At 45.6% G+C, this 27879-nt stretch overlaps 1 protein-coding gene across 4 annotated transcripts in view; it reads right to left on the bottom strand.

Annotated features, from left to right (window-relative positions):
• The window catches only part of LOC137629654 (uncharacterized), a 190050-nt gene that overhangs the window by 88146 nt on the left and 74025 nt on the right, over positions 1-27879 (bottom strand). For 3 of the 4 annotated variants that reach the window (XM_068361188.1, XM_068361187.1, XM_068361191.1), the window contains exons 3-4: positions 22732-22864; positions 16060-16103 (exon numbers count right to left, since the gene is read on the bottom strand). In XM_068361188.1, the coding sequence (XP_068217289.1) occupies positions 16060-16103; positions 22732-22864 (177 nt within the window). The remainder of the gene's footprint in view (positions 1-16059; positions 16104-22731; positions 22865-27879) is intronic. The other variant, XM_068361189.1, reaches the window with a different exon arrangement.

Below are 27879 nucleotides of genomic sequence, written 5' to 3'. Positions count from 1 at the left end.
TCATATCAGCCTGTTCAACATAAAAACATTTGCTCCAAATTCGAACTTTTGAAGTTCTACTGATTCAACTAACCGAGTAGGAACATCATTCCACAACTTGGTAACAGCTGGAATAAAACTTCTAGAATACTGTGTAGTATTGAGCCTCATGAAGAGAAGGCCTGGCTATTAGAATTAACTGCCTGCCTAGTATTACGAACACGATAGAATTGTTCAGGGAGATCTGAATGTAAAGGATGGTCAGAGTTATGAAAAATCTTATGCAACATGCATAATGAACTAATTGAACGATGGTCCCAAAGATTAATATCTAGATCAGGAATAAAAAAATTAATAAACCATAAGTTTCTGTCCAACAAATTAAAATGAGAATCAGCAGCTGTACACCAGACAGGAGAACAATACTCAAAACAAGGTAGAATTAAAGAATTAACACTTCTTCAGAATATATTGATCACCGAAAATCTTGAAAGACTTTCTCAATAAGCCAATTTTTTTGTGCAATTGAAGAAGGCACAGACCTAATGTGTTTCTCAAAGTTAATTTGCTGTCGAGAATCACACCTAAAATTTTAAGTCATACAAATTTAAAGAAATATTATCAATACTGAGATCCGGGTGTTGAGGAGCCACCGTCCTTGACCTACTTACAATCATACTTTGAGTTTTGTTAGGATTCAACTTCATACACCATAATTTGCACCATGCACTAATTTTAGCTAAATCTCTAGTAATGGATTCACCAACCCCAGATCTACAGTACATTCAGGGGATGGAATTGATGCAAAGAGAGTAGCATCATCTGCATATGCAACAAGCTTGTTTTCTAGGCCAAACCATATGTCATGTGTATATAGTATGAAAAGTAATGGGCCAAGAACACTACCCTGTTAAACACCGGATATCACATTCCTATACTCATTATGGTGCCCATCAACAACAACTCTTTGAGATCTATTACTTAAAAAATCAATAATAATGCTAAGAAACGACCCACCCACTCCCAATTGTTTGAGTTTGAAAACAAGGGCCTCACGATTAACACGGTCAAAGGCAGCACTAAAATCAAGGCCAATCATACGAACTTCCTGACCACAATCAAGGGATTTCTGTACAGCATTGGAGATTGTAAAAACGGCATCACATGCTCCAAGGCCTTTACGAAAACCAAATTGCAAACTAGGGAATAGATGATTACCTTCAGCAAACCTGTTAAGACGTTTTGCCAGAAGACTCCTAAAAACTTTAGATAATATGGGAATTATGGAAATTGGGCGGTAATCAGTGGGACTTGAGCTACCACAAACACATTTACATAAAGGAGTAACATTACCAATCCTCCAACAAGTGCTAAAAGCTCCTCTTCTTGCTAACTTGAGCAAAATAACAGATAACTTTGGAGCTAAGAAATCTGCTGTCTTTATAAAAAAAAAAAAATGGAAAAATACCATTTGGGTCTACACCTCCATAAGCATCAAGGTCCATCAACAGAGCTTTAATTTCACGAGATCGAAAAGCTAAACTAGTTAGTTTAGCCTCAGGAAAACATGAATGAGGAAGTTTTTCATTACTCTGTTTACTGTCAAAAACATCAGCCAAAAGGGTTGCCTTTTCCTTTGGACAGTGAGTGACTGAGCCATCTGGTTTAAGTAAAGGAGGAACTGTTGCATCTACACCAAAGAGTGCAGATTTAAGGGTAGACCACCATTTATGTTCCTGAGTTGTACCAGAAAGGGTTTCTTTTATTGTTGAATTGTACTCCTTTTCAGATGAGGTATAAACTCTCTGAGCAAAAGCTCGAAGCTGAGTATAGTTATTCCAGGTCAAATCTGATCTGTTACCCTTCCAAAGATGATAGGCCTCCTGCTTCTCCAAATAAGCATGTCTACAATCATCATTGAACCACGGTTTGTCCTTCACTCCGTACCTTAGCACACGAGAAGGGATACGCCTATCAATTATGTTGACTATATTCTCATTCAAAGGGACAACAGGATCTACACTATTAAATAATTGTGACCAATTCAAGCACAAAAGATCATACAAAATCCCATTCCAGTCTGCTTGGGATTTCATATAAATTTTACAAGAGTATGATATATCAGGGACAGGCTGCTCAGTCTTCACTACTAATGAAATCAAGGCATGATCAGATGTCCCGAATGGAGAACCTACCTTACAAGTTATAGCGCCAGGGGAGTCAGTGTATACGAGGTCCAAGCTATTACCAGACCTGTGGGTAGCTTCATTTATGATTTGCTCACAGCCTGATTCAGAGGCAAAGTCTAAAGCTCTTAAGCCATGGGGATCGGTAGGAGAAATAGAAATTAACCACTCCCTATGGTGAGCATTAAAATCACCAAAAGAGACAAAAGAAGCCTTTCTATCATCTTCTTGTATCTTAGCCATAATGGTAAGAAGACAATCGAAGATAGAATCATCCATGTCTGGATTCTGGTAGATCAAACACAAATAAAAGTTATGCCTGCCACAAACTTTTATTACCTGAATCTCATGACATCCACACTGATAGCAGAACTTATGAGAAGCAGGTTACTCAATCCTAATGTACACAGCCATTCCCCTGGCCCTAGGGATGGCATCACATTTCAATATTATTGGCTTCTTAAAACTAGTTATAAGGAGCTCAGATGAGTGCCTCATATTAGAAACCAGAGTTTCTGAGCACAAAAGAATATCATACTGTCTGGACACAACTGTAAGGTGTTGAATATTTGCATGAAGACCATGAAATTACAATACAGAAGACGACATTGACGAAATCTAAGACGTACTGGTCCCGGATTTCGCTCAATGTCTCCAAACAGCATAAGAATTAATAGAAATAAAAAAAGAGACATCATACTTAAAAACTAGATTAACGAGAATTATAACAAAAACAATATGTACAGAATTATAAATAAAGTGATGATGAAACCCATAGACTATAGTAAAAAGTCGGAAAAACTGGTCAACATGGAGGAGCCGATACACCATGCAAGGCTACATACCCTCCAGGATAGCCACTTCAACTGAAGGGAGGACAGTAAGGATGGTTTTGAGAAAAAAAAATCAGAAAAGGAAAAGACAACCTCTTGATAAAGAACCAGGCATCCATGGCCCTTCTATTAAGCATGCCCAGCACACCACTTCAAAAAAAATCAAGAGGAAGAAAAAAAATAATAAGATAGAATAGTGTGCCCGAGTGTACCCTCAAGCAAGGGAACTCTAACCCAAGACAGTGGAAGACCATGGTACACAGGCTATGGCACTACCCAAGACTAGAGAACAATGGTTTAATTTTGGAGTGTCCTTCTCCTAGAAGAGCTGCTTACCATACCTAAAGTCTCTCTTCTACCCTTACCAAGAGGGAAGTACACTGAACAATTGCATTATAGTAATTAACCCCTTGGGTGAAGAAGTGTTTAGTATCTCATTGTTGTCAGGTGTGTGAGGAAAGGCGAGAATATGTAAAGAATAGGCCAGACTATTCTGTGTAGGCAAAGAAAAAATAAGCCGTAACCAGAGAGAGGAATCCAACGCATTACTGTCTGGCCAGTCAAAGGATCCTATACCTTTCAGTTTTAGTATCTCAACAGGCAAGTATGATCTGTAATATCAGTGAACAGAAGGATTGCAAGCAAGCCCTGCAATATCACTGTTCAGAAGGATTACAAGTAGGATCTGCAATTTCAATGAGCAAAATGATTGCGAGTAGAATATGCAACATAAGTGAGCAGAATGATTGCAAGAAGGATCTGCAATTTCAGTGAGCAGAATGATTGAAAGTAGAATGTGCAATATAATTGAACAGAAAGAATGCAATTAGGATCTCTAATTTCAGTGAGCAGAAGCGCTACAAGCAGAATATGCAATATAAGTGAGCAGAAGGATTGCAAGTAGGATCTGCAATATCAGTGAGCAGAAAGATTGCAAGTGGGAACTGGAATAAGTGAGCAGAAGGACTGCAAGTAGGATACGCAATTTCAGTGAGCAGAATGATTGCAAATATAATATGCAATATAAGGGAGCAGAAGAATTGCAATTAAGATCTGCAATATCACTGAGCTCATGGATTGCAAGCAGGTTCTGCAATTTCAGTGAGCAGAATGGTTGAAAGAAGAATATACAATATAAGTGAGCAGAAATATTGCAAGTAGGATCTGTAATATCAGTGAACAGGATTGCAAGCAAGATCTGCAATATCACTGAGCAGAAGGGTTGCAGGTAGGATCTGCAATTTCAGTAAGCAGAATGATTGCAAGTAGAATATGCAATACAAGTGAGCAGAAAGATTGTGTTTAGGATCTGCAATTTTCTGTAAGTAGAAGGATTGTAAGTAGAATATGCAATATATGTGAGCTGAAGGATGGCAAGTAGGGATCTGCTATTTCAGTGAGCAGAAGGACTGTGAGTAGAATATCCAATATAAGAGAGCAGAAGGATTGCAAGTATGATCTGCAATTTCAGTGAGCAGAATGACTATAAGTGTGCAATATTAGTGAGCAGGATTGAAAATAGGATTTGCAATTTCAGTGAGGAGGATGATTGCAAGTAGAATATGCATTATAAATGAGCAGAAGGATTGCAAGTATGATCTGCAATTTCAGTGAGCAGAATGACTATAAGTAGAATGTGCAATATTAGTGAGCAGGATTGAAAATAGGATTTGCAATTTCAGTGGGGAGGATGATTGCAAGTAGAATATGCATTATAAATGAGCAGAAGAATTGCAAGTAGAATATGTAATATAAGTGAGCTGAAGGATTATAAGTAGGATCTGTAATATCAGTGAGCAGAATGATTGCAAGAAAGATATGTAATATAAGTAAGCAGAAGGATTGCAAGTAGGACCTGAAATTACGGTGAGCAGAAGGATTGCAAGTAGAATATGTAATATAAGTGAGCAGAGGATAACTATTAGGATCTGCAATATCAGTGAGCAGAATGATTGCAAGCAAGATCTGCAATATCAGTGAGCAGAAGGATTGCAAGCAAGATCCGTAATCAGTGAGCAGAAGGTTTGCAAGTGAGATCTGCAATAAGTGAGCAGGAGGATTGCAAGTACGATCAGCAGCAGGATTGCAAGTAGAATATGTAATATAAGTGAGCAGAAGGATTACAAGTAGGATCTGCAATATCATAGTGCAGAAGGATTGCAATCAACATCTGCAATAACTGAGCAGAAGGATTGTAAGTAGAATATGCTATATCAGTAAGCAGAATGATTGCAAGTAGAATATACAATATTAGTGAGCAGAAGGATTGAAAGCAATATCTGCAATAAGTGAGCCGAAGGATTGCAAGTAGAATATGCAGTATGAGTGAGCAGAAGGATTGCAAGTAGGATCTGCAATTTCTGTGCACAAAAGAATTGCGAGTAGAATATGTATTATAAGTGAACAGAAGGATTACAAGTAGGATCTGCAATATCAGGGAGCGGAAGGATTGCAAGTAGAATATGCAGTATAAGTGAGTAGTAGTATTGCGAGTAGAATATGCAATGTAAGTGAGCAGAATGATTGCAAGTTGGATCTGCAATATCAGGGAGCAAAAGGATTGCAAGTATAATATGCAGTACAAGTGAGCAGAAGTATTGTGATTAGAATATGCATAAGTGAGCAGAATGATTGCAAGTTGGGTCTGCAATATGAATGAGTAGAAGGATTGCAAGTATGATCTTCAATATTAGTGAGCAGAAGGATTGCAAGTAAGATCTGTAATAAGTGAGCAGAAGGATTGCAAGTAAGATCTGTAATAAGTGAGCAGAAGGATTGCAAGTAAGATCTGTAATAAGTGAGTAGAAGGATTGCAAGTAAGATCTGTAATAAGTTAGCAAAAGGATGGAGATTGATAAGGGTAGCTTACATAAGCAATAATGAAAATAAAACTGTTTTCATTTATCATATTTGAGTTAGCTGACTGACCACGGCATCAAAGTCTTATGGGAAACGAATGAAAACTAAATCCAAATCAATAATCTCAATCGTCTTTAATACCTTTCAGGATTCGTGTGCATCGTTTACTTTGGCAATTTGATAGGACAAACCAAGAAGACTTAAGAATAAAGAACCACTAATTTTGTGGGTAGCTTTACTATAGGTTGGCCATGATTGGAAAAACCGCAACCTTACATAATTTTACCGTATTTTTTCAAAAAAATTCAGTGAAGAAAATCTTACTTCTGATAAATATGAATTCCACAAATGAATTAGTCTAATACACAGAAAAAAAATATTAAACCCTAATTGTGGATTATTAATTTTAATCTAGGGGCTAGCTACTTCATCCTTTAGCAAGTAAAATATGCAGTATAAATGAGCAGAAGGATTGCAAGTAGGATCTGCAATTTCAGCGAGCAGAAGGATTACAAGTAGGATCTGCAATTTCAGTGAGCAGAAGGATTGCGAATAGGATCTGAAATTTTTATTTTCATTAATCCTCCATCTCCTCTGCCAAGTCTCCAAAAACCATGCGATAGGGAGCTTAACCTCTAATGGCCTGGCTGAGATAGTAAATCAATGACCAGGATTACGACGTACGCCTTAAGATATATGGACTCAAATTCCGTTATATAAACATACCACGGTCTGGACTGTGAAACATACGTTTGCACGAAACCTTTCTGTAGCCTATACTACTCCTAACCGAACCTTCTTTTCTATTATCTCTTTCATGCATTTCTTGGACTATTCTTGCATAGTTTTGTGAGGCTCCTTTTCTTCCCCATGTGATTCTTATACAGTTGTGAGGTCAAGTCTATAACAACCAATCAATCAAGCAAGAAGAGAATTAATGAAGGGAACAACTTCCACGGCATTGGACAAAAAATATTCAGGAAAATAACTTTCTTTATTAGGCTTGTATCTGTTGGTAACGTCCTTGCCTGGTGATCGCCAGAGTGGGGTTCGAGCCCCGCTCAAATTCGTTAGTTCCTTTGGTCGCTGCAACCTCACTATCCATGTGAGCTAAGAATGGGGGTTTTGGTGGAGCCAATAGGTCTATGTGCTGAGTCATCTGCAGCCATTGTCTGGCCCTCCTTGGTCCTATCTTGGGTGGAGAGGGGAATTGTATGCTGATCAATTGTATATGTGGTCAGTCTCTAGAGGATTGTCCTGCTTGATTGGGCAATGTCACTGTCCCTTGTCTCTGCCATTCATGAACGGCCTTTAAACCTATGTAGGTTTAGATATCTATCCAATGTATATCAAGAGTAAGACGAAACATTTTCAGTATCCTTATGGACTTAGACCTAACAGATCAAAGAGTCCAGTAGGTTTCCTGTGCTTGATATCCTATTCTTCAACGAGCCAGATTAACTTTAGTACGTTCAGACTATAATTTTGCATACGAAAATGACAAATTCGGAGATAATTTGTATTTTTCCTAACCATACAAACCTTACCTATTTACATTGGGTTTACTTTTTGGCGTAGCTGAAATGACGAGCCAATAGTTTTTAACGAGGGTTAACTAACCCCCCCCCAGTTAGCGGGGGTAGGGGAAGGGGTAGCTTGCTACCCGCCTCCCCCCCCCACATACTGGTGATTTGCTTCACTTCACTTAGAGGTAGGACTTGACTTGGGGGTCAGGGCTGGCGGGCAAATATGTGTAAATAGCTAAGGTTTGTATGGTTAGGAAAAATACAAATTATCTCCGAATTTGTCATTTGTTCCATAACCAATACAAACCCCGCTATTCACATTGGGTAACTTACCCCTTAGGAAGGGTGGAAAGTCCCCAGCCTTACTGACTTTGGCTTTGCCCAGGGGCTCCACCTCCCAGTGAATAGCATTCAGAAAAGGAGCCCCTGCACCTCACAAGTTCCTTGCTTCGCTAGGAACGAGTGGCCTACATAAGTTGTGTGGGGAGGAAAGAGCGTGACTCGTCCTATGAAGTTGACCTTGAGACCTTTAGATAGGAATCCAGGATAGGACGTTCCCAATACCACCTCGTCAGGGTATGGGGGACGCAACAGTATTAAGCTTAATACTAGGAGCACAAGGAAGCATGGGTTACCTGCACAGGTCGAGGTCAGCTATGCAAAGACCAGGATGCTGCTTCCCCAAGAGAGGGGAGAATAAAGAAAGAAGTAAGGGTCAGACAAACTCTTTCATTCACGCAGACTAAAACCGGGTAACAACGCCCTCAACCTACTGCTACTTGTCCATAAAGGAGCCTGAGGTTAGACCAGCTGTTGTGCAGCCCCCACAGGGCCGATAGAAAAACGTATCCAGGCTCCTGTGGGTCACGTCCTGCAGGTAGTGGGCTGTAAAGGTCGTCTGATGCTTCCAGACCCCAGCTTGAAGCACCTGCGTCAGAGAGAAGTTTCTCTTGAAGGCCAGGGACGTAACAACGCCCCTGACGTCATGGGCCCTAGGGCGACGTGACGGAGGAGGGTCTGGATTCAAGGCGTGATAGATAACCCTTCGAATCCAAGCCGAGATGGTATTCTTGGTGACCCTCCTCTTCGTCCTGCCTGTGCTAACAAACAGTGCCCGCACTTGAGGACGAACTGCAGCTGTTCTCTTCAAGTATTACCTCAGACTCCTCACTGGGCATAGTAGCAGCTGGTCTGGGTCGCTTGTTATAGAACGGAGACTCGCGATCCTGAAAGAGTCGAATCGTGGATCCGGCATTCCAGGATACTGAGTCTTGGTAACAAACTCAGGGACGAACCTGAACGTTACCTCCCCCCATCCCCTTGAATGGGCGATGTCGTATGAGAGACCATGAAGTTCAAAAACTCGCTTGGCCGAAGCCAAAGCGAGCAGGAAAGCCGTCTTCTAAGAGAGGTGGCGATCAGAGGCCTGGCGTAATGGTTCGAAGGGAGGTCTCTTAAGAGCCCTGAGAACCCGAACCACGTTCCAAGGAGGAGGTCTCATTTCCGACTGAGGGCAGGTAAGCTCATAGCTACGTATGAGTAGAGAGAGTTCCAGCGAGGAAGAAATAACCACGCCTTTCAGCCGAAAAGCCAAGCTTAAGGCTGAGCGATAGCCTTTCACTGCTGAGACAGAAAGGCGCATTTCTTCCCGCAGATACACGAGGAACTCCGCTATTGCTGGAATAGTTCCATCAAGTGGAGAGATACCCCTCCCACAACACCAACCACAGAAGACTCTCCACTTCGCCTGGTAGACTCCTTCAGAGGACTTTCGCAGGTGCCGAGACATTCTCTCCGCAACCTGTTGCGAAAAGCCTCTCTCCGTGAGGAGACGCTGGACAGTTTCCAGGCGTGAAGCCGAAGCGAGGCCACGGCCTTGTGAGGGATGTTGGAGTGTGGTTGTCTGAGTAGCTCGTGTCGTGGGGGTAGTTCTCTCGGGAGCTCCGTCAGGAGCTGCAGAAGGTCCGGGAACCATTCCGCGTGATGCCATAGCAGAGCTATCAGTCATCGAACAGTTGACCGATAGTCTGGTCCTGTTGAGCACCCTTCTCATCAGACAGAACGGTGGGAAGGCGTACACGTCGATGTTGTCCCACCATTGTTGGAAAGCATCTTGCCAGAGTGCCTTGGGGTCCGGGACTGGGGAGCAGTACAGAGGCAGCTTGAAATTCAACACTGTCCCGAACAGATCCACGGTCGGGAACCCCACAAAGTCAGGACTTTGTTGGCTATCTGAGGATCCAAAGACCACTCGGTACTCACTATCTGCGAAGCCCTGCTCAGACTGTCGGCGAGCACATTCCTCTTGCCAGGAATGAAGCGAGGTGATAGTATTATCAAGTGGACTTCGGTCCACCTCAGAATCTCTATTGCAAAATGGGATAGCTGCTGCGAAAAAGTACCTCCCTGCTTGTTGATATAAGCCACTACCGTGGTGTTGTCGCTCATCACCACCACGGAGTGACCCGCCAGGGTCCGTTGGAACTGTTGAAGAGCCAGGAATACGGCCTTCTTTTCTCGCAGGTTGATGTGCAGGTACTTTTCTGATTCTGACCAAAGGCCTGAGGTCCTTTGGTTCAGAACGTGCGCCCCCAACCCTTCTTTTGACGCGTCCGAAAACAGTGTCAATTCCGGGGGGAGGACGAGAAGATCCACTCCCTTTCGCAGGTTCTCGTCGACCAGCCACCCCCGCAGGTCCGCCTGTTCCAAAGATCCTATCGGGACCTGTACGTCCGGGGAATCGGATCCTTGATTCCACTGGGACTTGAGCCGCCACTGCAGGGATCTCATACTGAGACGGCCGTTTGGAACCAGACGAGCCAGGGACGCTAGGTGACCTAAGAGACGCAACCACGATTGGGCGGGAAGCTCTTCTCGCCTGAGGATGGGTTCCGCCACCCTCCTCAGCCTTGCTATCCTGTCGTCTGATGGAAAGGCTTTGTGGAGATTGGTGTCTAACAACATGCCTAGATAAACCAGTCGTTGGGACGGCTGCAGAGAGGACTTCTCGAGATTTACCACGATCCCCAGATCCTGGCAAAGACTCAGAAGCCTGTCTCGGTGCCTTAGAAGGGTCGACTCCGAGTCTGCTAGGATCAGCCAGTCGTCCAGATAACGAAGGAGACGGATGCCGTTCCTGTGCGCCCAAGATGAAATCAGGGTGAACACTCTGGTGAACACCTGAGGTGCTGTGGAGAGACCGTAACACAGCACCTTGAACTGGTAGGATTTGCCGTCTAGGCTGAATCTCAAGTACTTCCTGGAAGACGGATGGATTGGGATCTAGAAGTACGCGTCCTTTAGATCCAGTGTGCACATGAAGTCTTGAGGTCTCACCGCAAGTCTGACCGTGTCCGCTGTTTCCATGCTGAACCGAGTTTGCTTGACAAATTTGTTCAGAGCCGAGAGGTCGATGACAGGTCTCCAGCCTCCGGACGCCTTCTTTACAAGAAAGAGTCGACTCAGGAAGCCTGGGGAGCCGTCGACGACCTCCTGGAGAGCATCCTTCTTGAGCATGGTCTCGACTTCTGCCCGAAGGGCCAGCCCCCTTTACCGATCCCATGGCATAGTAGCTCAACGACACTGGATTCGCTGTCAAGGGAGGTTGAGATGTTGTGAACGGGACGCGATAGCCTAGGCCGATCACAGAAATCGTCCAAGCATCGGCCCCATGTTGCTGCCACCTGTGCACGCAACTTCGAAGGCATCCCCCCACAGGTGGACACGCGGGGGGACTGCCACTCCTAGCGTTAGCGGCCGCTGCCGCCCCCTGTAGGAGTCTTGCCTCCCCTGGAGGACTTACTGCCCCTCTTGTCCTTGGCTGGAAAGGGCTGGGGCTTAGACACCACTTTCTCAGCTGCCGGTGCCTGCTTTGGTGTCTTGCGAGGCTGCTGCTGCTGTTGCTGCGGAGCTGGAGGCTTATAGGGCCAAGCTGTAAGGGCCCTATGGATGAGGGAGTCCTGGCTATACTTCCTCCACCTCTCAGCTGTTCGTTCCATGTCCTGAGGCTCTAGGAGATTCCCCCCAAGGAGGGAAGCATGCCTGAGCCTACAGACATCCACGGCGGGGACCTTCGGGTGGAACTTCTCGATCACCGCATTTCGCCGCTTCAATACCGAGTTGGCCCACAGGGTGGTAACCTAATGTGCCAGGAACTCGATGGAGCGGGTGCCCGAGAGGAGGGTCTCCAGGGCCTTCCTATTGGCCTCCTTAGACAAATTCTCGGAGCGCAATAGGATGCCCAGAGACCCTAGCCATATATCGAGCCACGAAGTGGCCTGCAAGGCGCACTTCGCGACCTTCTCATGGCTCAGGATCTCCGACGCCGAGAACGTCACCTGCCGGGCGGAGAGCTTCTCGAGAGGAACTCCCTTAGCAAGCTCTTCTACAGAATGATGGAGAGGAAGAGCGAGACTAGACTCCCCCAAGATCTCAAAATACCTCCTCTGCTGGAGACGAGGAGGTGGGAGGAGTTTGTTCTCGGCAGAGGAACGACTGGAGGAAGCGAGAGCCGCGAGTTGAGCATTGGCCCTGGCTCTGGCACTCTTCAACCCTTGGGACCAGGGCAAATCCACGCTGGCCTTGGGGGGCTTCTGAGTACCATACACCTGGTCCAGGACCGTGTCCTTGCCTTCTCGAGGGGCGATCACGGGGTCCATAAACCCGTTGAGTTGCCTCATCTGGCTCAGGACCTGCCAGAAGGCATGCTCAGACTCCTGCTGGTCTCCTCATTGCAGACTGGCAGTTAAGTCTCCCGTCCCCGGAATCTCTTCCTGGGGAGATGCGTGGACGTTCTCCCGGGGTGCAGCTGGTTCCTGACGAATCCTAGAAGACAACTTTGGGATTGTCTTGGAGTCCTTGGGTTCCCTCCTGGGTGGGATACACGACCCCAACAAAGAGTTTTGGAAGGCGCCCTCCGCGCGAGACGATTCCCCTCCACGAGGAGACAACTCCCCCCTTGGTGCCGAGGGGGAGACCATCACCTCACTGGATTCTCCCGAGGATGGAAAAGCCTCCTCCTCGGGAGAAGGAGAAAGCGCCTGTGAAGGGGATGGAGCCTTCCTGACAGACCTCTTAGGAACCAACTTCTCCCTGGGAGAAGACACCACGAAGTCCACTCCTCTCCTTCTCTTCAGCGGGGGCGAGGCAGCCATTGGCTTGTGCCCTTGATCGGCGAGTGCCGGCTTCATAGCCTTCACTAACGCCCACATCAGAGGATAAAACCAAGTCTGCCGAGACACGGACACAGAATCCGAAATTCCCGCTGGAGGGAAGGGGATCGGGCGATCCTTCGGGGTGGACACCACTGGACCTGCCTGAAAAGGAAACGGGGAAGAAAGTTGTACTGACCTCTCTGAGGTGTCTTCCCTATCCTGCACAAGAATCCTCCGCTTCGGTGGAGGCGATCCTGAGTGCGGTCTGACGACACGCGTCCCTGCTGCTGTCGCAGGCTGCGGAACCCGACACGAACGGGGGTCGTGCTGACGCTCGTACGTAGGCAAAACTATGGGGTCGCGCGCGAGAGGATGTTGAGGCGCGGACATGCAATCGCGCGGAGACAAATGAGCGCGGGAGCAATCGTGCGCAGGCGGGTGGGCGCGAGGGCGCACAGGTGAACGGGCGCGTGGGCGAGCTGGCGAGTGAGCACGTTGGCGCGTTATCGAGGGAGCGCGCTGGCGAGGGAGCGCGTGGGCGAACGAGATCGCTTCGATGACCGCTGACAATGTTAACCAGGACACCTGTAGCGCGTGGGAGAGCGATGGCGAGCAGGCGATCGGCAGCCCGCTGGTGAACGCTGGCGCGTCGGCGAGCGATGGCGCGCTGGCGCATGGTGGCGCATTGGCGAGCGATAGCGCGTAGACCGCGTAGGCGAACGACCGCGTGAGGGCGAGCAAACAGAAGGCGACCCATGTCTCTCCAGATCCTCTGGGCGACGGCGTGTCGGAGAACGGTTGCGCGCAGGCGATAGGTCACGCGGGCGGTCTGGAGATCGTCGATGTTTAGGGGATCGCTGACACGCTGGGGACCGTTGACGCGCAGGAGATCGCTGACGAGCAGGCGAATGTTGATGCATCTGTGATCGCTGGTGAGCAGGAGGGCGACGCATGGAATCGTGTGAGGGCGCTGCAGGCGCGGTGCGCAAAGGCGAACGCTCACGAACGGGCTCAGGAACAGGAGGAGCGTGGGCACGTGAGCGTACAGGCACTTTGGAAGTACATGCAGGAGACCACGAGCGTTGCTGCGCTGGAACAGGTTGACGAGCAGGATCGCGAGGGCGAAGAGAAGAGTCCTTGGTCACAACTTGAACCGAAGTTCTAGGTAGCGCTGGCGAGCGTGGGCGCACAGGGCGCGAGTCAGGAACTGGGAGCGCAGGTGCGCACTGACGGGCAGGAGATCTAGGGCGCTCAGGGGATCGATGGCGCGATGGGCGCTCAACAGTAACAACAGGATGAACGATGTCCTCAGAAGAGCGCTGGCGAGAAGAGGGGCGACGATCATCAGGAGAGCGGTGGCGAATGGGAGAACGCTGGCGATCAGGAGAACACTGACGAGCAGGAGAGCGCCTGTGCGCTAACACTGCAGGAGGGCGCGCAGGGGAACCCTGACGCACTAGGGAAGAACCCACACCGTGGGAAGCAACCCTTTGCCCCGAAGGGATCGTTGCCCGTCGGGTGACGAGGTCAGGCTGCTGGACGTCTGCACCAGAAGCTGAAGATCTGGAAGGCGTAGGAGACCCGATCCCCAGAGAGGTCTAAGGAAGCTGGAGCTGCAGGCTGCTTACGACGAGGAGAGTCCCCCTCGGAGGAAGGAGGAGAAGATTAAAAAAGGCTCCTCTTAGCACCCTTATAGGGAGACGGGAGGCCCTTGCTGCGCAGCGGACGATGAGCCTTACGGCGAAGGCGGCCACGAGGAAGATCGTCAGGACCATCAGTCCTCCGAAGGGGAGTCTCAGTCAAGGCACTCCCCCGAGAGGGATGCTTGGCAGGAGAAGAGCCCGCGGGACTCCCTTCCCCCTTCGAAGGATGTACGGAAGGGGGAGGAGAGCCTTTAGCACCATCATCCACAACAGGAACCGCAGAGGATTGACCCGACCCCTCGGAAGCCTCTGTCACCACAACGTCGACGATAGTCCGAGGATCTACCTCTGCTATCACCGGCGACTGCTTAACAGCGGCCCCCAACTGGACAAGGTCAATCAGGGCTTCCCTGGAGGGCAGGCCCTTAAGCCCCAAGGAAGCCCAATTCTGAAAAAGATCATCATGAGACAAGGAGTCATTAGCAACAACCTCCCCCGGAGGAGGAGGGGGAGCCGCCCCGCTATGGGAGGCGACGCCCTCTCCCTCAACCCAAGGTCGGGAAACAGAACTAGGCCCTGCGCTCCCACTCGGCGGTCTCTCCTTAGGAGCCGAACGAGGGGGAGCTTCGGAGGAGGTTTGGGCGGCGAAAGAAGAGTCCCGAGAGCCTTCCTCCTTCAAGGCAACCCCAGAGGGAGAACGGTCTCTCTTGGACTTCTTCTTACGCCGGCGGCCAAACCTCTCCCACTTGGAGGCAGACCACTCCCTGCACTCACTACAAGTATTCTCTCTGTCACACCGTCGGCCTCGACACTGCGGGCAAAGGGTGTGAGGATCTGTGTCCACCGCAGAGATGAATGTACCGCAAGGGCGACCGGCAATACCAGGGCACTTGCGCATGGTGAACAACTAAGGGTGAGGCCAACTTTAAACGCACACACACAAACTGGAACAAAAAGCAAAAAAAAGATTAAGGCTGACAACGAGACCGATGGACAGACACGTCTGTTCATCGCCGGAGCCAAAAGTGAAGTGAAGCAAATCACCCGTGTGTGTGAGGGGGGTAGCAAGCTACCCCTTCCCCTACCGCCGCTAACTAGCGCGGGGGTAGTTAGCCCTCGTTAAAAACTATTGGCTCGTCATAGCGCGGGGGTAGTTAGCCCTCGTTAAAAACTATTGGCTCGTCATTTCAGCTATGCCGAAAAGTAAACCCAATGTAAATAGCGTGGTTTGTATTTCGGTTATGGAACAACCTGATTTTATGACCTTGAAAATTTTACTTTGCTTCAAATCAACATCTCCAACAAATCTCATCGGCGTCTAAATGATGTAATCAAACTCAAAACCTCTATAACAATTCAACGATATTATTACTGTATTATTATTATTATTATTATTATTATTATTATTATTACTTGCTAAGTTACGGCCCTAGTTGGAAAAGCAGGATGCTATAAGCCCAGGGGCTCCAACCAGGAAAATAGCTCAGTAAGGAAAGGAAACAAAGAAAAAGAAAAGGTTTTAAGAAAAGCAAAAAGATTAGAATAAATATCTCCTATATAAACTATAAAAACTTTAACAAACCAAGAGGAAGAGAAACAAGATAGAAATGTGTGCCCAAGTGTACCCTCAAGCAAGAGAACTCTAACCCAGAAGACAGTGGAAGACCATGGTACCCAAGAATAGAAAACAATGGTTTGATTTTGGAGTGTCCTTCTCCTAGAAGAGCTGCTTACCATAGTTAAAGTCTCTCTTCTATCCTTACACAGAAATAAGGTGCCACTGAACAATTATAGTGATGTAAGAAGAATTAAACAATAAAGTCTAGTTCAAAACAAATACAAATTAAACTTATGATGAAATTTCATAGTCTTGTACTTACCTGTGGTAGCATTAACAGGACAGCACACCATAAGGTTCTCGTTTCTAGGGAGATATAAATCAAAATTGCTCAGAACTCCACAAAACTAATCTAATTTAAATATATAATTTAGTTGATCAAAACCAATTTTTGGAAGAGTAAGACCTACTTATCATTAATATATTTTAATATAAATTTTATGCAGATGTTAAAGGCATTACTGTAAATTGACTCCAAAATAAATAACTTTTTTTCCAAGTACAATCGGGAAACGGTTTACTTTAAATCTTAAAATAGTTTATCCATAAATCTGAGAATATTAATAACTGAAAGAAATAGCGAAAGACTACAATAATTTGATCATAAAATAATTTTTATCTGAAGTGTGTACTTTACTGATGTTAATGAAAAATCCACGTAAAAAATGTAATTTAATTAAATAGAACTATCAATTTGTGCATCCAGCTCAGAAATATATAACTAAATTTATAATACAAAATGTCTTATCAAAATTTAACGCGACGCCTGAATCTAGAAACCCAGTGCTTAGGATACAAGACCAGAAATATGAAAAAATAATGGTAAAAAGATAAAGAAATTAGGGTTAAAACCAGAGGCAGTTGTAAGAAACTTGAATACACAAGAGTTGCCAGGTAGCACAATATATAATTCAGAGTTGCTAGATAGAACAATATTTTTTTTTTTCCACGTACAAAATATTTTGGCCGTTTCAAAGTCTAGAATAGATTCTACACTATAGAAATCCCAGAGGAGTCTGTGGCAAAAATAATAATCTTTGAAAAATCACAAATTTTTAAGTAATTTGTATTTTTCCTAACATACTTACCTAGAACTACTTTCTTAGGAGTTACTGGTAACTCTTTCCCAACCGACCAGAATTTTGTGTAGTTTACCCTATTCCCATTTTCTATGGGTGACCTCAAGCGGAGTGATATGCGCCCTGAGGCGACCCGGGGTCGGAGAGCGTGCTAGTTCAGGTCGTGCTCCTCAGTAAGTTTCGTAGCAAAAAGGGTTCTCATCAACCCTGCAGGGCCCTCGGGGAAGGATGGGCGGGCCATAACCCGAAAGTAGTTCTAGGTAAGTATGTTAGGAAAAATACAAATTACTTAGAAATTTGTGATTTGTTCCCACACAGAGTACTTACCTAGAACTACTTTCTTAGGAGACTTAAACCTTAGGAGGAGGGAGTGTTCTGCAGGGACTAGGGTCTGAAGGTTAGGAGCACGAGTGGGCAAAAAAGGGAACCTCGAAGGGGAACTAGGTTCCGATGACCCCTACTAGAAAACTGAATGAAAATATGGGAAACTACCCAAAAAACTAACTTAGTGTCTAAGTGGCTTACCTCTGTACCATTACTTCTGAGACGTATTTCTTGCTGAAGACGTATATCCTGGCCGCCAGGGCCTCTTTGAGTCACCCCCACGCCGGGGATTAAGGGGAAGGGGAAGGATGATAAGGGGGAAAGGTAAGGGATGAACGTGTGTCTCATGGCTTACCACAACCCGGTTTCCCTGGGGCCATGACCTTCAAATCTTTTGCAGGGCCGATATGACAGGGCCAAGGGCGAACCCGTCCAAGGATTTCCTAGAGCAGTCCTTCAGGTAATGTTCCGTGAAAGTGGACTGTCTGGACCAGGTACCCACTTCCAGAATTTGGCCCACGGCCATGTTCTTCTTAAACGCTAGGGAGGTGCCTAGACCCCTAATATCATGAGGCCTTGGCCTGCCTGGGAGAGGGGTTCCCGAAGCATCGTAAGCTCTCTTGATCACCTGTCGCAACCAAAAAGAGATTGAGTTTTTGGAGACTGGTTTCTTCACCTGACCGGTCGAGACGAATAAACTCTTGATCTCAGGTCGGAGTCTGGAAGTCCTTTCAAGGTATTTTCTTACTGCTCTGACCGGGCATAAGAGTAAGTCTTTAAGGTTGTCCGACCGAGGGATCGCTGGGACCGAAAAGCCACCGAACCGAGGGTCCCAACAAACTGGGTTCTGCGTTTTGGCCACAAAGTTAGGGACGAACCTAAACGAGGCCTCCCGCCATCCTTTTGAGTGTGAAACCTCATACGGTAGTCCGTGCAACTCACTAAGAGGAAGACCGTTTTGAGGGTGAGCTCCTCATCCAGGATGTCCTTGAGGGGCTCAAATGGAGGTTCTGACAGGGCTTTGAGTACTATGGCTAAGTCCCACTGCGGTACCCTCACCTCCTGTGGTGGGCATGACTGCTCAAAGCTCCTGATGAGCATCGAGATGTGCCAGGAGGTTCCCAAGTCAATGCCCTTCAGGAGGAAGACTTGACCTAACGCTGCCCTCACTCCTTTTATTGCTGGAATGGAAGAGCCCAAATCGTCCCTGATATACACTAGGAAGTCCGCCACGTCGTGGATCGAGGCCACCAAGGGTTTGATATTCCGGGAAGCGCACCATTTCGAGAAGACTGCCCATTTTGCTTGGTAGACAGCGATAGAGGACTGCCTTACGTAACCCGACATCCTCGTCGCGGTGGTCCTCGATGAGAATCCATCTTTCTTCAGAAGCCGCTCGATAACCTCCACGCGTGAAGGCGGAGGAACCGAGGGTTTTCGTGAAACCTTTGGAAGTAGGGTTGACGAAGAAGGTCTGGCCTGTCTGGGAGCGGCCAAGGAGGAAGAAGGGCCAGTTCTTTTGGGTCTGCGAACCACTCCCTCTCCGGCCACCAAGGCGCGACCAAAGTCATCTGAAGGTTGGCTGATGTCCTTACTCTGTTGAGGACTTGTCGTATCATTCCGAAGGGGGGGGGGGGTAAGGCGTATACATCGAGGTCGTCCCAAGGGTGTTGGCAGGCGTCCTCGAACGCCGCTGACGGATCTGGGACTGGAGAACAGAACACGGGGAGTTGGGCATTCAGACGAGTTGCGAAAGGTCTATTACTGGAGAACCCCACTTCAGTATGACTGACTGAGCTATCCTTGGGTGTAGAGTCCACTCTGACCCTATTACCTGGCCTACTCTGCTGAGGCCGTCTGCCAGGACGTTCCTTTTTCCCGGGATGAACCTTGCTGTGAACTCGATCCCTTCTTCTGCCGCCCATTCTAGAAGTTCTGTCGATAACGAGCATAGTTCTTTCGACTTTAGACCCCCTTTCTTCTTTACGTAGGCTACTACTGTGGCGTTGTCGCACATCAACGCCACTGTGTTCCCTCGGAGGAGATGAACGAATTCTTGACTCGCCCTTAGCACAGCCATCATCTATAGCACGTTTATGTGGTGCTTTGCTTCCTCGCTCGACCATTTTCCCTTTGTCGATTGGTCGAGTAGGTGAGCGCCCCAACCTTCCTTCGACGCATCCGTAAACAATAGGACTTCCGGAGGGTCGGGTGCGAAGGGCATCCCCATCTCGGTGTTCCTCCTGTCGTGCCACCACTGCAAGACTACCTTCGTTTCTGGGGAGACCGGAACCAGTTTGTGGGGATTTCTCCCCTGGGTCCAGTGTTCCTTCAGGTTCCACTGCACCGCTCTAAGTTTGAGTCTCCCTTGTGGCACTAACTTTTCCAAGGACACTAGGTGGCCCAGCAACCTCTGCCAATCCTTGGCCCTCCTGGGTTGGTCCAACAGAAAGGGTTGCAGAACTCACTCTAGGTTCTCCAATCTCTCCAACGAGGGGAAGGCTCTCACTAGTCGGGTGTCCAGGACCATCCCCAAGTAGGTCATCCTGGTGGAGGGGATCAGTTGGGAATTCTCTACGTTGACCGTGATGCCCAACTCCTCACAGAGACGAAGTAACTTCGCGCCCTGTTCCTTCAATTCTTCCTTTGAGGCTGAAAGAAGCAACCAATCGTCTAGATACCGGATCAGACGGATGCCCTGCTCATGTGCCCATACGGAGACCGTCGTGAAGACTCTTGTAAACACTTGAGGAGCCGTCAACAGTCCGAAGCAAAGGGTCTTGAATTGTAGCACTTGGGAATCCCACTTTATCCTGAGAAACTTCCTGCTGGAGGGATGAACGGGGATTTGGACGTAGGCGTCCTTGAGGTCCAGGGATATCATGAAGTCCCCTTCCCTCAAGGCGGCCAACACTGTCTTGGCGGTGTCCATCTTGAACTCGGTTTTTGCCACAAACTTGTTGAAGGCCGACAGGTCTATTACAGGCCTCCATCCCCCTGTCGCCTTCTCCACCAGGAAGAGCCTGCTATAGAACCCCGGGCCGGGCTCTTCGACTAGTTCCAACGCTCCCTTGGAGATCATGGACAACACTTGTTCCTGCAGTGCTGCCCGTTTCAAGGGGTCCTTGGGTATCAACCACTCCGCCTGAAGGGCTGGAATAAGCGGGGCAGGTTCTGCTAAGAAGGGTAGTCTGTAACCTTCCCTCAGGATTGTCACCGTCCAGGGATCCGCACCGTAATCCCGCCATGCTTGCCAAGAGTGTCTGAGGCATCCCCCTACTTGAGGCTCCTGTAGGAGTAGGGGGCCTCGCCTCCTATCTCCTTCTGGAGGGGCAGCCGGACCGACCTCTTCTTGAGTTCCCGAAGGACGGTCTAAAGTTAGACTGGGGTGCTGTGGTACCTCTACGGGGGGGGGCCGAGTTGTTTGCAGCCATGAAGCCGAAGGGGGCTCTCCTCTAGGTTAGGCCGGGGATGAACGGGAAGGGTGAAGGGCGTCCACGGAGGGTCTCCTGTGAGGTGGGCGCCTCATTGGGGGAGGTCTATGGTCTCCCACGTCCTTCATCTTCCTCACCTGTTCCATCGCCTCTTCCACTATCTTAAGGGGAAAGATTGCCTCGTCCCAGATCGAGGAATTTCTCAATCTTCTTGCTTCCCGGTCAGGGAGTTTCCTCACTAATTTGCTGAGAATAGTGTCTCTCTTCCTCAGGACCCAATTGGTAGCCTGGGAGAGGGATTGATAGGATAAGAATTTTAGGGCTTTGCCCCCTGAGCTAATCAGCTCTCTCAATAAGGTTTGGTTTTCTGGTAGGGACAAATCATGAGAGGACTGAAAGCCAACCAACGTGCAGGCCCACCAGTCCAACCAGGAGGACACGTAAACTAAGTCCTGGGCCATGTCCTCCATCATGGAGGTCTCCGAAGGGGAAAAACACACGGGCCGTGGATGCTCTGTCTTCAGCGGCACCCTGGTTCAACGAGGTGATGGGTGTCTCCGTTGCGCGGGGTCCTCCCCGACGACCTTCCGGCACGTAAAACCTCTTCTGTGCTCTCAACTTAGGAGCATCACGGGGAGCTTGGAAAGGCCTCCCTTGGTGAGGTTCTTGTCCGTAGGAGGCGAAGGAGGGGAGAGACGGGAGCCACCCGGAAGCGGCCGCGGCTGTGGTGACCTTAAACAGCTCGCTCCAGGGGATCGTGATACTCACCCAATCCTTCGACTTACTCCTCTTCGCCTTCTTAGATGGCCTGGACTCCTTCTTCTGTCTTGAACGGGAGCGGGACTTCTTCTCTTTCCTGGACCTCTCGCGTTTCCTCCTCGCGGACCTGGTATCGTCCTCTGATACGATGAATCTGCGGACGAGGAAGACGAGGAGGAGGAGAGGGAATCAGCCGAACCACCTGAGACGTTCAATTCCGCGGGGGGACTCCATGACGAATCTCTGGTTCCGCAGGCTGCAGGAAGACGGGCGGGAGCATCGCCGAGGGCGCTGGGGGGGACCGAGGAACGTTCTTCCGGGCGATCCAATGGTCAAACTCCTCTTCTAGCCTGAAGGGTGACCTGCAGGGAGTTCTAGGGAGATCCCAAATGGCGGGGTCCGAATTCGACGAAAGGCCTTTCTCGGCATCCCCCGGCGGCGGAAGTACCTGAAACACATGCCCAAGATGGGGGAGAAGAGGTAGTACCCGTCTTCCCCAACATAGGGTCTTCGGTAGAGACGGGCCCTGCGGGCACCAGGACCTCGTCTCCCACACCTCCCTCAGGCCCCACACACGCCTGTATCACATCAGCAGCTTCCCCCACAGGTAATTCAGACTCCTGGGGAAGGACAATGGGCCGCTTCCCGGCAACGGACTTACCTCGTCCCCTACTCTGGATAGGGGATTATGAAAGGGAGCCACGTTCCGACGAGGCATCTGGAGACACCAAAGCAGAGGACGCGGTAGATTTCTTCAGCGATTTCTTGGCCGACTTCTTCTTAGTCCTATAAAGGACCCACTGGATTTCGCCCCAAGACTTGGACTCCGAGCACATGGCGGTAGGGGTGTATACCTTGCCCCTACATGACAAACAACGCGAGTGTGGGTCAACCTCGGGTTTCGAAAGGAAAGCCCCACAAGACTTACCGGCCACAGGCCCAGGGCAACGGCGGGGATGCTCCATAATGAAACACTAACACACCAAGAGACACGGGGACACAAGGGAAAGGGGTAAGGATACGGGCACAGGAACCACTTGGTGAACACAAAGGGTCGGGACACAAAGGGTCGCACTGGGTAAGAGAGACCACGGCGAAATATGAATCACGTTGCGACCAGAAACTTACTGAGGAGCACGACCTGAACTAGCACGCTCTCCGACCCCGGGTCGCCTCAGGGCGCGTATCACTCCGCCTGAAGTCACCCATAGAAAATGGGAATAGGGTAAACTACACAAAATTCTGGTGGGTTGGGAAAGAGTTACTAGTAACTCCAAAGAAAGTAGTTCTAGGTAAGTACTCTGTGTGGAACAAAAATGGGTTAAATGATAAACTTACTCGTCCGTCCCACATCCGCCATAATCCTTGGCGAAGGTGGAGTTTGATAAAACTTCTGCCATCTCTGATAACGCAGGACAGTCAATTAATAGCCGGCATTTTCCATCATCAACTTTCCTAGTAACACACCGGTCTGCAAGAAAAAAAAAAGTAAAATAAAAAAGAAATTAAACACTATACGTATAGGAAATAATGAGCAGTTACCATAACTATTCTTCTCTTTGAATTGAAGTTCTCTCTCTCTCTCTCTCTCTCTCTCTCTCTCTCTCTCTCTCTCTCTCTCTCTCTCTCTCTCTCTCTCTCTCTCTCTCTCTCTCTCTCTCTATATATATATATATATATATATATATATATATATATATATATATATAAATGATATATATATATATATATATATATATATATATATATATATATATATATATATATATATATAAATGATATATATATATAAATGATATATATATATATATATATATATATATATATATATATAAATGATATATATATATATATATATATATATATATATATATATATATATATATATATATATATATATATATATATATAATTACACAAACACACACACACATATATATATATATATATATATATATATATATATATATATATATATATATATATATATATATATATATATATATATATATGTATATATAATTACACACACACACACACACACACATATATATATATATATATATATATATATATATATATATATATATATATATATATATATATATATATATATATATATATATATACATTATGTGTGTGTTCTTCATTCTGATCTCTAAGTTATTTGAGATTAATTACTTAATAACAGACAGTGGGGATTTTACAGTTCTATTGAATAGTAGGCTATACAAATCAAACAGTTCTCAGGTATGTAGGGATGATCAATAGTAGGCCTATATTTCTTGGTGACTGAGTTGTATAGGCTAAGCTCACCATAACTCACTGCATTTGATTCTGAATCTCTGACTAAGATTTTAGTATATCATTATTATTAGCTACGCTACGACACTAGTTCGAAACGCAGGATGCTTTAAGCCCAATGGCTCTAGCGGGGAAAAATAGCGTAGTGAAGAAAGGAGACAAGAAAATAAACCACAAGAGGACTAATGAACAATTAAAATAAGATATTTATTAGGCTTGTATCTGTTGGTAACGTCCTTGCCTGGTGATCGCCAGCATGGGGTTCGAGTCCTGCTTAAATTCGTTAGTTCCTTTGGTCGCTGCAACCTCACTATCCATGTGCGCTAAGAATGGGGGTTTTGGTGGAGCCAATAGGTCTATGTGCTGAGTCATCAGCAGCCATTGTCTGGCCCTCCTTGGTCCTATCTTGGGTGGAGAGGGGACTTGTACGCTGATCAATTGTATATGTGGTCAGTCTCTAGAGGATTGTCCTGCTTGATTGGGCAATGTCACTGTCCCTTGCCTCTGCCATTCATGAACGGCCTTTAAACCTATGTAGGTTTAGATATCTATCCAATGTATATCAAGAGAAAGACGAAACATTTTCAGTATCCTTATGGACTTAGACCTAACAGATCAAAGAGTGCAGTAGGTTTCCTGTGTTTGATATCCTATTCTTCAACGAGCCAGATTAACTTTAGTACGTTTAGACTATAATTTTGCATAGGAAACCTGATTTTATGACCTTGAAAATTTTACTTTGCTTCAATTCAACATCTCCAACAAATCTCATTGGCGTCTAAATGATGTAATCAAACTCAAAACCTCTATAACAATTCAACGATATTATTATTATTATTATTATTATTATTATTATTATTATTATTACTTGCTAAGTTACAACCCTAGTTGGAAAAGCAGGATGCTATAAGCCCAGGGGCTCCAACAGGAAAAATAGTTCAATGAGGAAAGGAATAAAATCTCCTATATAAACTATAAAAACTTTAACAAACCAAGAAGAAGAGAAACATGATAGAAAAGTGTGCCCAAGTGACCCCTCAAGCAAGACAACTCTAACTCAAAAGACAGTGGAAGACCATGGTACCCAAGAATAGAAAACAATGGTTTGATTTTGGAGTGTCCTTCTCCTAGAAGAGCTGCTTACCATAGCTAAAGAGTCTCTTCTATCCTTACACAGAAATAAGGTGCCACTGAACAATTATAGTGATGTAAGAAGAATTAAACAATAAAGTCTAGTTCAAAACATATACGAATTAAACTTATGATGAAATTTTATAGTCTTGTACTCACCTGTGGTAGTATTAACAGGACAGCACACCATAAGGTTCTCGTTTCTAGGGAGATATAAATCAAAATTGCTCAGAACTCCACGAAATTAATCAAATTTAAATATATAATTTAGTTGATCAAAACCAATTTTTGGAAGAGTAAGACCTACTTATCATTAATATATTTTAATATGAATTTTATGCAGATGTTAAAGGCATTAAATTTACTCCAAAATAAATAACTTTTTTTTCCAAGTACAATCGGGAAACGGTTTACTTTAAATCTTAAAATAGTTTATCCATAAATCTGAGAATATTAATAACTGAAAGAAATAGTGAAGGACTAATTTGATCATAAAATAATTTTTACCTGAAGTGTGTACTTTACTAATGTTAATGGAAAATCCACGAAAAAAATGTAGTTTAATTAAATAGAACTATTAATTCGTACATTCAGATCAGAATCATATAATATAACTAAATTTATACTACAAAATGTCTTATCAAAATTTAACACGACACCTGAATCTAGAAACCCAGTGCTTAGGATATAAGACCAGAAATATGAAAAAATAATGGTAAAAAGATAAAGAAAACGGATTTTGAACGAAGCGAAAAATCTATTTTTGGGTAAGATAGCCATGTCGTCCTGATGGAAGCTCCTTTAAGAGTAGCGTCCTAGGGTATATTTGACTAAAGTGATATTCCCAGAGAATTTTACCTTAAGGTTTCCAGAATTCTAACTCCTGGCACGAATATCCCTAACTTTTCCATTTAGGGATATCGCATAATATCAGAGGACGTATTCTTGACACGCCACATAGCTATCTTCACCTCGAATAGCGTTTACGCTTCGAGGGGGAAAAGTTTTGAGTATCTAGATGACGTTATCATCGCCGCCATCTTTATTCCCTGTAGCGTTAGCGAGGTGCTACAGATACAGTACTTTCGGGAGAGATCCTTTTAGCCCTTTTTTAATAAAAGGAGGGCGGGTCCATCTGGATGACATGGCTATCTCACACAAAAATAGATTTTTGGGCTCAGGCCATGTCGTCCTGATGGAAGTTTACCAGAGCATTAATATATCTGTGGATTTTCTATTTGTGCCCTAACCTCAAGACAGAATTTCCTTGGTCACTCAGACCTAGAGACATATAATGTTACCGTTATACATCATTTCTTCTAATCATGAACCATGTTAGTGCTTCCTACCCACTACAGGGAAGAGTCATGCCAGATTCTGGAAAAAGTCTTGAGGATTGCATATCTTATATGAATAGCCTAGCAACCAAACAGGTATACCAGTCTCATCGTATACCTTCCCAATTAGAGTTTGTATTTGAAAACCAACAAATGTATGTATGAGCAACTGACACCTCCCTTGGGCATACAGAGCTAACTGTATGCAAAGACAGACAGGTTTGTATCCATGTAGAAACAATCGTTTGTATAAGCCAGCATCACATCTAAGGCATCCTGAGTCAGTCGTATGCAAAGACAGACAAGTATCTATCTGTGTAGAAACTAGGTATGTACACACATAAAGAAGGTTTGTTAACTGTAGGAAAAAATTTCTACAGTTGTTCTTTCACTAATATGAAAATAAAAGGGTAATCATAATAATGCTCTAACACATTTTTATCTATCTGAATTTGGGGCGAATAAGATGCAAATTTCAAATAGTTTTTTATTGACAATCAATAAAATATGTAAATCAGTCTACATTTTATAGAATAATATAAAATGTTTGTGAAATAATTTAAGCATAAATATACTGGTAATGCCAGAAATACTTGTTTCATCTGAAAAGAAACCATTATATGCCACTAAAATGAAAATTCAGAAATTTTCTATTCTAAATTTCAGTCATTACTGTCTGTTCACACTTGAGTAAAGGACACAGGGCACACGTGCTATTCTTTATGCTTCTTTCGCCTGTATTATTTGGAACAGTCCGTAATGTCACCATGGTGACATTTCACTTAGCATGTTGTACCGTAAGGAGTCAACACGCACACTCTGCACATAACAGTCCTAATTGATTCACTGTTCCTCACAGCACTAAGCGACAGGTTTTAGTACACTACCTGCCGCCACCACAAACCTCTTGATCTCTTGTACTTGCTTCGCGTAGTGTTTGAAAAACACTCTGGATGACTTCCATCCAGTATACGAGAGAAAACGTCCGAAATCCATATATTGGAAAAAATTCAGAGACGAAGCAATTTTTCTCGGATCGTGACCCATTTACGCAGCTTCTCCCTTGCTGCATCCCTTGACTCCGCTGACTGGGGGTCATCGAAAGCCTCAGTAACCAAGAATTTTACAGATGTTACATACCTGGGGGTCCCAATATTTCAGAGTTCCCTTGGTGATGGAACAGCGTGGGTGCGTCCTGCACACCTCATGGCCGCAGAAGTTCTTACTCCGCACGTTGCAGAAGACGCTCTTACACTTGGGTTGGTCCTCCTGTAAAGAGAGGAAAATAAAATGAGTATACAGTGATTCATCTCACAGGATAAAGTATACAAATATAATAAATATTTTGTCTTTTGCATGTAGCCTAGGATGGATAAGCTAGAAATGAAATAGAAAAGACACCTACAAGTGTTTCCTGCCCAGCCAATTGCTGTGACCTCCCTCAAAATTAAAACCATGGGTCATTCTATTTTGGAAAACCCATCCGAAGATTTCTATCCTGTAAGGATAGGTAAGTGTAACTTAATACTAGCTTCCAGACAGTTTAAGATTGGGGATTGTTAACAGTGATCACTAATTAGTGTATAGAGAGAACTTACTTTCTTTATATAATATGGTCTCAACAATAGGCTGCGCATGACAACACAGGGTATGTTGAAAATTTTGGCTACCGTATAATCTATACTGTAGTTTTCTGTTTGCAGTATGATCTATA

Source organism: Palaemon carinicauda, chromosome 37, assembly GCF_036898095.1.
Source record: "Palaemon carinicauda isolate YSFRI2023 chromosome 37, ASM3689809v2, whole genome shotgun sequence".
Classification (NCBI taxonomy): domain Eukaryota; kingdom Metazoa; phylum Arthropoda; class Malacostraca; order Decapoda; family Palaemonidae; genus Palaemon; species Palaemon carinicauda.
Note: the sequence above shows the minus strand (reverse complement) of the source record. Positions and strands in the feature narration are given on the sequence as shown.